The sequence below is a fragment of the Sinocyclocheilus rhinocerous genome, unplaced genomic scaffold (assembly GCF_001515625.1).
Source record: "Sinocyclocheilus rhinocerous isolate Xijiao unplaced genomic scaffold, SAMN03320098_v1.1 scaffold2670, whole genome shotgun sequence".
Lineage (NCBI taxonomy): Eukaryota > Metazoa > Chordata > Actinopteri > Cypriniformes > Cyprinidae > Sinocyclocheilus > Sinocyclocheilus rhinocerous.
Window position 1 is genome coordinate 361,743 of NW_015647012.1, and position 13,275 is coordinate 375,017.

Here is a 13,275-nt window from a genome sequence, read left to right on the forward strand (position 1 = left end):
GATTCACACAAAAGCAAATATACATTAAAGATGGTTAATATGAATGTCTAAATGAATCAAGGATGCGTGGAGACTTTGCTTTTGGTTGTTGCGAGTAATTTTGTATAAGTACTGATATATTTTGGGAGAATATCAGTCACACAATCCATCTGAAGAGCACAGCCCATAAAGTTTAGCACTTTAATATTTCATTTCTGATAAGGTAAAATCATAACCATGCACTCACACAAACTTGTTTTAAAATCAAACTATTTCATTAAATCAAATATTTATATATGAAAATAAACATGCTTCACTAACAAAAATTAACTTACTTCCTCTGAATCAGAAGCCTTAAGGTTCCTTTTGAAACCAGGAACCTTGGTCACAGCCTAGTGAACAGATCACTACTATGTTCACTAAAGGCCAATTCACACCGCACAGACAAACACCAACAAACAAGTTGGCCGTTGGATTTAGAATTTTATGAAAAATAACTCGTGTTCACACTGCCCCAACAGACACCGACAAACACTGATTGAACATGTTCACTCGGGTGAAAACAAACCCCGACCAACACCGACAGGGGTAACACACTGATCACACAAAACCCAACAAACATGTACAAACAAGTTTGTAGGCATTTGTCTGTGCAGTGTGAATAGGCCTTAATACAGCACAAAAGAAACCCGACTTTGCACCTGCAAGTTCCTCTCCAGTCATAAAGCTGGTTTAAAGAACTAAGCCAACAAATAAAAGCAATGAGAATAAAATAAAATGTAATGACACATAAGAGGAGTACTTTTCCCATAAAGTACTGCTTGTGGCAGCACTGTGACCCACAGGGCTTCCATTAGGGCAAGAGATACAGTGAGGTCATGGACAGTCACAGACTCTCTACTTCTTCCTGTAGGCCAGCGCTCCAAAAGCCAATACTGCAGCGATGGCCACCAGGGCAGCACCACCGTATAGCAGCACGGGGAGGTCAGAGGTCTCAGGCTGTGGCACTGACTTTGTCTGCACCTCAGGAGGGGTCGGGACAGGGAGGTCGTGGGCCAGGGAGAAGGCCTTCAGATCAACCTCTGGAAGTATCTCCTGCTCCAGGGTTGCTTGGACCACTTCCAGCTCTAGATCAGGTGAGGGTGATGATTGTGGCTCCACAGGAGCTGGAACAGGCTGAGATTGAATCTCAGGCTCAGGCACGGGGAACGAGGTGGTAGCAGCAGCAGGGGCGGCTGGGTGCTCTAGCTCTACTAAGGCTGGAGGTGGAGGCATCTCCATCACGGTTGGTTCCACAATCGGCTCAGTTGCAGTTTGCACAGACTCTGCGGTTGGTGCTTCTTCTCGGACAGCAGCGAGTTCACTCTCACTGCCCAGCACGCTAAGTATGCTACTCTGCAGCTCCCCTTCCTCTACCGTCTCCCCACCTTCTTCAAGCAGTTCGGCATCTTCACGCTCCACATGGACAATGTCAGAGTTCGAGGAGTTGTTCTCGCTTTGCTCCTCAACTAACGCCACTCCCTCGGCGCTGTCCAGACTCTTGGAGTCTTCTGGGTCCATCATGCCAACCTGCGCCCAAGACTCGTGCCCTGTCAGAGACACAGGAAGACTCTCTGTCTGCCAGGAAGCTGGCCCACTGCTATCTCCAAGAGTCAGTAGTGAAGCAGGAGGGCTCAGCTGATCCGAGGCCTGTTCACCTGACAGGATGTAGATGTCGTTACTGTCCTCGGCTATGATCACGCCAGGGTCCTCAGCTTCATCCAGGCTGAACACAGTGCCCTGTAATGTAAAGAGTGGAAATATGAATCAGTTGGTCCATTAATCATTTTTTATTCCAAACACATATATTCTACTCTTTCTATTCTATTCTTCTATAAATGAGAAATAAAAAAATAATAATATTAAGAAATCGATATTAAAACATGAATGTTGCTCAATATTCCAATGAAGGTCTATTACGTAGAACACAACATTGTTATTTTTGCAACATCTGAGTCATAAGAACACATCCTTATGATTCATTTTTAAACCTGTGGTAAGGCAATGTACGTACACATTTCCGTCTGTGGTGATTCCAAATGTCTAATCTCATTACCTTTCTTTACCACTGGAACAAAAACATGCAATATGTGCATTTCCTTATATGGTAAGCCTGACTGTGTCTACAAATCATTCTCATGGAGACCATTCTCATGGTCAATGTATAGTCATTACAATACCAAAATTCATATGCAAAATTATTCATTTTATTTATTTTATTTTCAAAAACGTGCACTAGCATTCAAAGGATTGGGGTCAGTAAGATTTTTTTGAATAAATTAACACTTATTTAATAAGGGTGCAATAAATTGATCAAAAGTAACAGAGTAAGGTCATTTATAATGTCACAAAAGATTTCCATTTCAAATAAATGCTTTTTAAATTATTTTTATTTATTTCTATTCATCAAAGTATCCTGGGAAAAAAAATGCATCACGGTTTCTAAAAACATATTAAGCACCACAACTGTTTTCAACATTGATAATAATAGTAAATGTATCTTGAGTACCAAATCAACATATTAGAATAATTTCTGAAGGATCAGGAAGTAATAGGAAAATGTATATTTGCCACCACAGGAATAAATCACACTTTCATATATATTAAAATGTAAATTATTTTAAATTGTAACAATATTTAACAATACTACTATTTTTATTGTATTTAATCAAATAAATGCAGCTTTGATGAGTGTAAGTTTTAATCAAAATATTTTTTTAAAAATCATACCACCCCAAACTTTGAATGGTATTGTAGCTTGTTAAAATAAAACGTATTTATTAAACACACACACACACCAACTTTCAAACAGAATCATTGGAGTATGTCTTTTTTAGTACTTGGAATTTACCATGACAGGCATCATTTGTCACTGAATTTCTTATGCCACCCAGTGGAGTGTGAGAGTAATACAGCTCTAATAATAAATTCTCTCTACTTCATGGTTGACTAAACAAAATCAACTTTAAAATGCAAAGCTGCAGTGATGGACACTTATTAACTGAATAATATTTTAGTGTATTTGGCTGATAAAAGCTTTTATTCAGTTCTCCTAGTTCTTGCACAAAAACTGTAAAAAAAAAAATTTTTTTTAAAAGGAGTACATAAACAGATACAGCAAATCAAGTTGAAAACAGTGTTGATTGGTTCTTATTATCTAAAATAACTTGAATGAAGCATCTTCTTTAAAAACACACAAAGACAGACCTGAGGGCAACGTTCACAATAAGGAAAGACCTCAGCAGGAAGTGTGTTAATCCACTCTCCACCTCTATTCACTGTACTGTTGGCCAGGGTCCCTCCTATCTAGTCATGTCTTTATCTTCCTCTGTCACCCACACAATGATATCACCATACAGCTGTGGTGTGCGCATATGCCACTGGGTTCTGCATGTCTACCACTACTAGGTCAAGCATGCAAAATGAGCCTATTTGAATTTGAACTCATCGTCTGTAAATACGTTAGTTTCTGCTCATTTGCAAAAAAAATTTAATATACTGCCCCTTCCTTACTCCTCTTAAAAGACACCATTCTGCTCACTGTGCCGTTTCTGGTCTTTTAGATTTCAGTAATCCACCACTGTGCACGTGCATCTAGTTTCACATGTAATCCTGTCTCACATTAATGTTTTCAAAAGCACATTAGACCCCAGCATCTGGATTCAAATCTGATGGCTAACAGAGAGAGGACCATAAGCACATAACCAGTAGAATGTGACAGTGCCTTATACATGATAGATAGATAGATAGATAGATAGATAGATAACCATCACGTGTAACCTAAAAAAATAACTAAATAGTCATATGGCTTTAGAGTTTCCAAAGAAACCAGTGGACCATATGCACTTCAACATTCATATATTAAGACAGAAATTCTTTTTTTTTTTTTTTTAATCTGCATGGTAAACACAACAAACAAACAACAGGTTATGTCAGTAAAGTCAAAAGTTTGGGGTTGAGATTCTACTTTGAAAGGTCTGTTATGGAGGCTTTCATCAAGGCTGCATTTATTAATGTTTAGAAACATTTCTTATTATCAAGGTGGAAATCAGTTCTACCAAATATTTTTGTGGAAACAATACATTTATCAGGATTCTTTAATGAAGAGAAAGTTCAAAAGCACAGCATTTATTTGAAATTGTATATCTTTACTGTCATTGATTTAATGAAAATATAAGCATTAATTTAAAAAAAATAATTTGTACCAGCCCCAAAACTTTAAATGGTAGTGTATAATGAGCTATGCAGCACTGCACATATTATACTTGATTTACAGGTGATAATTTTTAATGAAAATGACACAAAATAATCTGTGGCAAGTAAAGACACCTACTTAAATGCATGTGAAACCATCACAGAAAACTAGATTGGGATGGATTTGAGAATTTTTACTTATTAAGCCGATTAAATAAACCCAAGAAAAAAAGTAACAAAAACCCTATTTACATAGTCTAAAATTGACAATACCTTTTTGAACGGTGGAGTAAGATGAATGTTTCCTGCAAGATTAGGCTTGCTTTCCTATCCAGAGACTGTCTAAAAATGAAGTTATGCTGTAAGGCGTGTTCTCTTAGGTGAGCCTTGTGTGCCTATACACCACTCCACCCTAAGTACATGTACCCACCCTCACCTAAAGACAAAAACTCACGCATATCTGCCAAACTCAAATGCTTTCGCATTCACACAAGAGTGCAATATTGAAGATAGGGTGGTGTACAGAGGATACAACCGGTCTAGTGATAACCATTTAGTAATACTGAGCTACTAATAAGTATGAGAACTAATGTGTATACTAAATATACACCAGTATAGTTCAATGGAGTGGGTCTCTAATGCTTACAGAGACTGCATTTTTTGATAAAAAATACAGTAAAACAGTAATATTAAAAAACAATTTTACAACTTAAAATAACTATTCTAATATATTTAAAGAACAGCATTTATTTGAAATAGAAATCTTGTGTAAATCCATCATAAATGTCTTTACTGTCACTTTTGAACAAATAAATGCATCCTTGCAAAATAAAAGTATTAATTTAATTTTTAAAAAAATCTTACTGATCCTAAACTTTTGAACAGTAATGTCCATAAATGTGAATGCTCATACATTCTGAATCACAATCACTGTAGACACTAGACATCTTTTAGACAGTATATACTACTTCTGACACACTTGTAAGGCAGTTTCTATTGTTAAGGCATCCACACCAAAGATAAACATATCTTGTCTGTTGAGGGTGCACCACACATGTGGATTTCCACATACTGTACCATTTGACTGTGAATGCTGAACTGTGTCTGCTGATAAGAAGACCAGTTTACCCACTGCATCATGCAACCTACTGGAGGAAACTCACCGCATAAGCCTGCTCATTCATTAATAAACAGAGCATTAGCCTTTCAGACAGACTTGACCCTTAAAGGGTTAACATTGCCCCTTTAAAACAACTAAACATATACTAAATGTACGCAAGCAAATACTTAATATTGTTAAACTGAATCCAAACCAAATTTGGATACTAGCTGAAAGATTCGTCTGAATCTCCCATAAGATGTCATGCATACAGGTCACCATCTCAACTAGCACTGTGAATAGTTTGGAGGCAATCAAACTGGGACAGCCTTGCTCCAGCTGAATCATAGGAGGATTTATCAGATTTATTTATGTTCTTCATCTCTGGAGTGTGTGGGGGTGGCGTAAGGCCTCTGTTTGTGTGATGAGAGCAGCACATCGCCTGTAAAATGTAGTTACGTAAGAGGCCGGGCCGAGCGATCTGATGTGACTTGAGCACCGCTCTCAGCACCTACTGATATACAGACAGGGGCACACTGCTTTGGTCCGGTTTGTCTGTACCAGCACAACAGGAGTCAAATTACATCACATCATACCATCTCAAGAATCTTTGCTGTGCCATGTGACACAGACACCCTGAAGGCCAACTCTGTTGCGTACAGAGCAGACAGAGGGACAAGAACGGGATAAAGGGGTGGAGTAACTCACAAGACAAAATGTCCCCCACGTCCCACACACCGGGTATCTGTTACCCCTTTGGTGGTGCACTGAACGCTTTCCCTTGACCTACAGGAGTTATCATGATCAGAGCAGACAGCGTGACTCAGCGGGAACATGTCATTGACTTATGCTGTATTTTAGTTTTCAAAATGGCTTCTCGCTGCTTTGCCCTGGGTTTTGCAGAATAGACACACACAAAGATCCCTTTTCATTCATGTCACTGACTTTGGGTCTCATTCATGAATTGCGTATTAAAACCATTTATACATGAATTGACACTATATTGATGCAGCAATCTAGAATGTTTTAGCAAACAATTTACTCAGAAATTCATTCTCATGTTCTACTAACAAGGCTTATTTTATTGTTTTGTAATACTATAACAATTATTGTACTTCTTCAAGGATGCAAAAAAAAACAGTGACTGCCCAAAACACAATTATATTCATCTAAAAGCAGTACTGAGCAAACAAAGTCACTCCAACTGCAGTCACTTCAACACTAAAACAGGTTAATCCTCAAATTAAATATTTACAGACTGGCCTATTTAATGGACAGAACTAAATGGAGAATTAAACCTTGTGAGAGTGTTCTTGTGTTTGCTATTTTATTATCCATTTACAACTTTGTTGCCACGGCCATTACGTAATGGAGAGCAAGAAAGCGGTCAAAAAGACTTAAATCGATAACGTTTATATTTTTGTGCAAATGGACCACAAGAGAACATCTAGAAGAAAGCAGCTGTCCTACCTGCCTGTGTTCGGCGCAAAACTCCAGCAGTGACCACAAGGAAATAAAGTGAATGAGAGAGAGAAAGTATAGGCAGGATAAAGGTTGCTGTCAGAGTAATGGGGCTGGAACTGCTGAGCAGGAGGTCTGGTTTGTTTGCACACGGTCTCCTCCTCGTCAGACTCCTCCCAGCTGCATTCAAACTCTCACAGATGCTCATCCCGTATCATCTACGCCAAAGCTCTCGCTCCATCACTGGAATGTGGTCCTGTACTGAGCGGCAGTATAAAACAATGGTCTCCCCTCCTCCCTGTGTCAGTGTCAACGGCACTCTAATTAAATTAATCCTTCTGACACAGAATGCATGAACTGAGTCTTTCATACGGACGGCCCTCATCTGAGATACAGTGTGACCTAAATAGGATGTTATAAACAAACAAGAACTACATCATGCTTTACGACATCATCTGACAAACGTGAAGAGCTGTTCTCATAAAACATTTGCATGAGGGTATGATAGCCTTCCGAAATGATCAATCTTGAGTTTGAACTATCAAATTACATACAATTACATTTTGATAAGATGAATGGGAATAAGTGTGCGCATTATGCAAAACATTAAGTTAAAGAGTAATTTTTTATTATGATCTTTAATGTGAAGTTGCAAAGAGTTGTACCATAAACAAATATGCTCATGATCACCACAGCTTGCCAGAAGCACCCTAAAGTTATCACTGTCCATAAAGGTGAGAGGAAGGTGAAATTGTTGATGAAACACTAAACAAAGTTATCTCAGCCATCACATAGCCACATAATGAGTTTAAAAAAAAAACACTGCTAAGGATTGTATGGATAACATAGTCCTTCACACTTTGAGCAAATAATTTAAACAAAGTATAATTTGTCAACATACAATGTGTTGGTGAAGTTATTCTAGCATTATCCAGCAGCAGCTGAATTAGGTAATATGTTAAAAACATGAGCACAGCTCTGGCTCCCTCTCCTGACAGGAGTCTTGAAAAACACAGTGAATGACCATTCCTCCCCAGTTTTGTATTTTTAACTGACCTTCACCTCTTTAGGGCAGTGGTTCTCAACCAGGGGGCCTCAGCAAACCCCCAAGATGAATTATTATAATTAATATATTATCATCAATAAAATTAATATTCATAATATTAATGATAAATTAAAATAATTTAACTTTAAATGCTAAAAAATGCAAGAAATCAAGAAATTATTTTTTTCCCCTCTCAATAACTAGAGTTTCAGTTTATAAAAAGAGATTAAAAACAAGCAACTTTGTCAAAATTGTAGTAGAAATACTGGGGAAAATATCTTATCTACAGATAGTGTGTTGGGACAATGGGGACCTTTTAGTTAAAAAGGTCAAGAACCACTGCTTTAGGGACACCCAGTTAGACACTTATACTGTCATTTGTTTCATAAGTTGCTAATAGGTTGCACAGACATTAATTTATCATTGAGTGCTGTGCATTTGTTTTGTGAACTCACATAATGCACAACTACACCAGAAAAAGAGACATAGAAATGTGCATTACTGATAGAAAAAAAGTTTGAAATGGAAAAAAACTGGCTATACCATCCAGGTCGAGCTACAGACAGTACATCACCCATCAATTATAAGTCACTCACCCATCCTCCCTGCTGAATGATGAAGTCTGATTGCGATTCCTCAAGGTAACGCAAACCATGGTGTAGCAGTGCCTCCAGTGGCTGCCCCTCATTCTGTAGGGCTTGTAACAATACTAAGGGTACCAACACCTAAACAGTGTAACACAGAATAAGAAAATGAAGGACAGATACATTCACGATTCAGTGAAAACATCCCAATGGCCTTTAGGGTGCTTTGAGTATTTTGGATTACCTTGCTCCATCCTCCTTGAGCATGAGAAGATACCTCCTCCACCGCTGCTCTGAAGTGCTCAAAGTCCAAATCACTGCACGCGAGGCACATACATAATGAACATTTCTCTGCATTAATCTGAATTTGCTTGTTCTTCAGAAAAAACATCAGCATAACATATGTTGAAAGCTTTCGTCAATATTTAAGCTCAATGTCAAGAATAGTCATTTGAACTAATTTAAAGCCAACTTATAATAACTGTGTGCAGGCTGTTTACACAATGCATTTTTCTGGCATAGACCTCTGCCAAGTACATTGCTAGATCTTTTTTCCAACTACTAAAATTGTCAAGGAATTTTCCCTGGACGTTTAAAAGGACCTGCTCAGAAGCGTGTGAGTGGCGGAGGACAGGTGTGTGTCCAGGTCCCGTGAGACGCGGTCCCCCAGCACTGCCAGGCTGTCTTCTATGGAGCTTTCTGGATTGGCTGGACTGAACACTGGGGATATGAGCTGATCAAAACCAGTCCTGGAAAAAGCTGAGCAGAAAAAGAGGCAGATGACTTTAAACTATGATCCAGATTCATTTTATCATGAAATTACAGTGTAATAACAAAAAATATCTTGCAGGCCGCAATTTCCTCTTCCAGCTGCTTCATTTCATTCTCAATCTGTTTCTTCAGGCTACTATTCCGCTCTCTTTCCACTTCCTGTGTAGAATGGCTCTCTCCTGCACAGAATCATAAAATATCTATTAATCACAAAAAAGGTTTTTGTTTTTTTTTTGCCTGCAGACCTTACCGATATATAACTGTTATAAATAATTATAATGTCTCGTATTTTGATGTTATCATTTACCTGGTTAAGTATGACCAAAATGCTTTTTACTAGGGCTGTGCGATATTGAAGAAAAATGCGATATGCGATAACTCATTAAATAATGCGATATTCGATATGCGATGCGATAATGCTTAAAGTGCCACATGCTCAGTTGAAACAGTTTTACTCAGCTGTTGCCGAGTCAGTTCTGTGAACTTCTATAACTATATTGTGTCATATATATATATATATGGTTATTTGTATGTATGTACGTACCAAGAGTTCCTGCTTGCGCACACTTAAGTGGTGAATAAAGCTCATTCTGATTCTGATTCTAATAAGAAAGCACCCCTACAACAACTTCTGAAAGTGAACAGTGTTTTACTCGAGCATTACATAAAAATGTCATTTTAACATTAGTGTAATACTCTATGAATTCAATATGCACTGATTCTTATTTAAGCTACAAAAGTTATTTAGGTAAGAGCAGTGAGTGATTTTCTCTTTGTCTTTTGTTCATGGCCCCAAATATTGCAAGCTGTAGCGATATGCATATTGCGATATGTACATTTGCGATATTTCGATATATTGCACAGCCCTACTTTTTACCTATTTATTTCTTTATTTTATTTTTTAAGGAAAAAAAGAGTTAAGTTGTAAATCTATATAGACAAGATAATATGCAAGATACAATGACAGATGGAATCTGAGGCTCTTTTGGAGCAAAAATATTTTTTGCTACATTACTACATTTAAAGTAGTAACCTTGTTTTGTTTTTTTTATTCAAACGTGTAAGCATTATTACAATTTCATCAGTTCCTTAAATATTTTGCTAATCTCAAGTCCTGAATTTTTGAAGCAATCTTGATTATTTGAATTTGATGCAAATATACTAAGCCAAAACTAGTCAGAAAACTCCAGCTATTAAAATCCTCAGCTGAATAATTTTCTACATGACTGATGAACCTAAAAAAGGTGAAGTGGAAAAGAAACTAAAGGTGAAACTGACTGGAGTGTAACACAGATGCACTCATTTTATCCAAATATTAATTGACTTTAATAACCCTTAAACAATCCAATAGATGCATTTATCATCAAACTCATCACTTTTGAACAAAGTCACAACATATCATGTGCTCCAGATAATATATGTAAATAGCAAAAAGAAAATTAGGACTGTTTTTATGACCATTTCCCCAAAAAAAATTATCATGTGTCCAGGTACTTTTAAATTAATTTTGATTATTCCACATTTACTGTATTATATTCCAAATACATTATTAGAAACAATATTGTAACATAGTGGCTATAATACAACTGGCATTTCTGTGGTGCCTTAAACCATTGCGTGGCTATTCATTCATACACTGGTGAATTATTTAGTGTTTGTGCAGGCTTTCAGCTCTCTCAACTACACAGATCCAGTGAATGACTACAGGAAAAGGGAAAGAAACTGATTTAGAGAGAGTGTGTATAAAATGACTATGAAGCAGACAATAAAGCCTTTTACAACATTAACAAATGTTGATGGGAGATCACATTGACTTTCCCAGGCCGGGCCGGTCTTTGGTCAGTTTTGTTCAGGCTAAGCTTTACTCTGAACAGTGGCATGTGAACAAGCCAACGCTGATCGCACATGACAGTCTGTCAGAGTGCAGAGCGGGTCGAGTGGAAAGAGGGATCAGAAGCTACTTTCAAAGCTGACTGAATGAAAACCAGAGCAGGACATAGGACATTCCTCATTGAACCGCTGATATGCCCAAGGCTCCAATATCTCCAACAGGCAGCTTAAGCCCATACCATCCTCTGTGTTGAAGTCAACCAGACTAACTCTCAATGACAAACTTTGCATTCGCTTCTGAACTCCACAAGGACTAAATAAAAGAACGTAAAAGTCAATATTCATGAGAATCCGCCTTACAATGTCTCCTCTAAACAAACTGCCATGGACTCGGCAATTGGTCAAATGACATCTAAATGATACCAACAGGACCAAATTGGCCAACCGTATATGGACTGTGACATAAGTATAGACAACACATGCACTCTGAAGGATTTGTTAATGCATTACTTGCAATACCTACAGTAATTTTTCAATCAAATTACACTAGTTACGACACTCTGTATATAGCACTTTGAGTTATAGTCCATGTTCAAGGGCAAAATGGAGATTCCTGGAGCAGGAATGTGACCTCAGCAACTGTAGACAAACACTTCTAGAACTGTAATGGTGCTGTTAGCAACCCAGATTCTCAGCAAAACAGCTCTATGGACAGTATAAGAGGTGCTAGAGCAAGAGGAGAGAACTATTGCTGTAGTGACTGTTTTTATTAGTTTTTTTTCTCACATCTACACTGCTTTCTCTTGCTGATACAGACATGTACATTTATGTTTATAAAATCTACCCCATTAGATGCATATTGAATGTATTTTACACAGCGAAAACACAAGCTGACAATCTAGACAGCACAGTTAATGTATACAATAGTGTGGGTAATGTTTATATGGTTGACAACAAACAGGACTCGATTTTATTCAAATGATTAATGATTAAATATCTTCAATTCATTTTGGTTTTAATAAGATTTCCCTAAGAAATAGACAAGAATGAACCTGGTGTCCTCAGTGATTCCTATTATTTCTGACAACATAGCACTTGAACGCAACAAAATAATAATAATGATTCTAGAATTGGAAAGTAAGAAATTCCAAATAGCATGTAAAGGCAGCATTTGTTCACTGTGGTATGTACATGACTTTTGTGAAAATGCATCTCAATGTATGGGATGATATTAGACTCAAAATGATTAATAGATGCATGCACAATTATCCATGTACTGCATACATTTTATACATGTATCTTCGGCTAATCAGCATAGCTAATCAGAAATATGTCTCTATTTGAACAAAATGCTGCACATTAGTGTAATTCTTAACTCTGCAGACACTGGTTGAAAAGCATTTGTTTCAGTGTAGTGACGCACATTTGCGATGAGCAATTTATGATATATTAATGCAGAACAGAAAATTTTTATTCACAAGCATATCTGTATTTGTACAAATCACTGCACAATCATTTAATCCCGAATTCCAGACTCAAATTGAAAGGCATTTGTTTGTGGTTAGTAAGATACATGTATAAAATGTATGCAGTACATGGATAATTGTGCGTGCATCTAGTAATCATTTTGAGTCTAATATCATCCCATATCAATGATTCATAAGTCTATCTGAAAGATTCAAGAGTCTATTTGTTACAACTGAATATTTTTATTAAAACTTTTCAAAACTTTTACAATTTTGCATCAGTCCCATTACTTCTAAAATAATTTTGTACTGCATAAAGCAGAAGACTTTTTTTCCATGCATGTACATTAAAAATGTGATTTCGTGCACTTGCACTACAATATACAACTGCTGCCTGTTTTCTTGCATAGGCGAGACAAGCATACCATTGAAAGTTTTGTCATTGTTTTGAGATTAAAGGGGTCATATGATGCTGCTAAAAAGAACATTATTTTGTGTATTTGGTGTAATGAAATGTGTTTATGCGGTTTAAAGTTAAAAAAACACATTATTTTCCACATACTGTACATTATTGTTTCTCCTCTATGCCCCGCCTTTTTGAAACGCGTCGATTTTTACAAAACTCATCGGTCTGAAAAAGCGAGGTGTGCTCTGATTGGCCAGCTATCCAATGCGTTGTGATTGGCCGAATACCTCAAGCATGAGACGGAAATGTTACGCCCCTCACATACTGCTGATGCCGTGTCCGGCCAGACTAGGGCTGCACGATAAATCGCATGCGATATTTAACGCGCATCTTGTCAGTAA

General features: G+C 37.3%; 1 protein-coding gene across 4 annotated transcripts in view; it reads right to left on the minus strand.

The window, feature by feature from the left end:
• Positions 1-6: 6 nt before the first annotated feature.
• LOC107708230 (bcl-2-like protein 13) overlaps positions 7-13,275 on the minus strand; it is a 15,300-nt gene continuing 2,031 nt past the window's right edge. For all 4 annotated transcript variants that reach the window (XM_016512405.1, XM_016512404.1, XM_016512406.1 and 1 more), the window contains exons 3-7: positions 9,250-9,351; positions 9,004-9,160; positions 8,646-8,718; positions 8,414-8,542; positions 7-1,758 (exon numbers count right to left, since the gene is read on the minus strand). In XM_016512405.1, the coding sequence (XP_016367891.1) occupies positions 877-1,758; positions 8,414-8,542; positions 8,646-8,718; positions 9,004-9,160; positions 9,250-9,351 (1,343 nt within the window). In that variant the 3' untranslated portion in view covers positions 7-876. The remainder of the gene's footprint in view (positions 1,759-8,413; positions 8,543-8,645; positions 8,719-9,003; positions 9,161-9,249; positions 9,352-13,275) is intronic.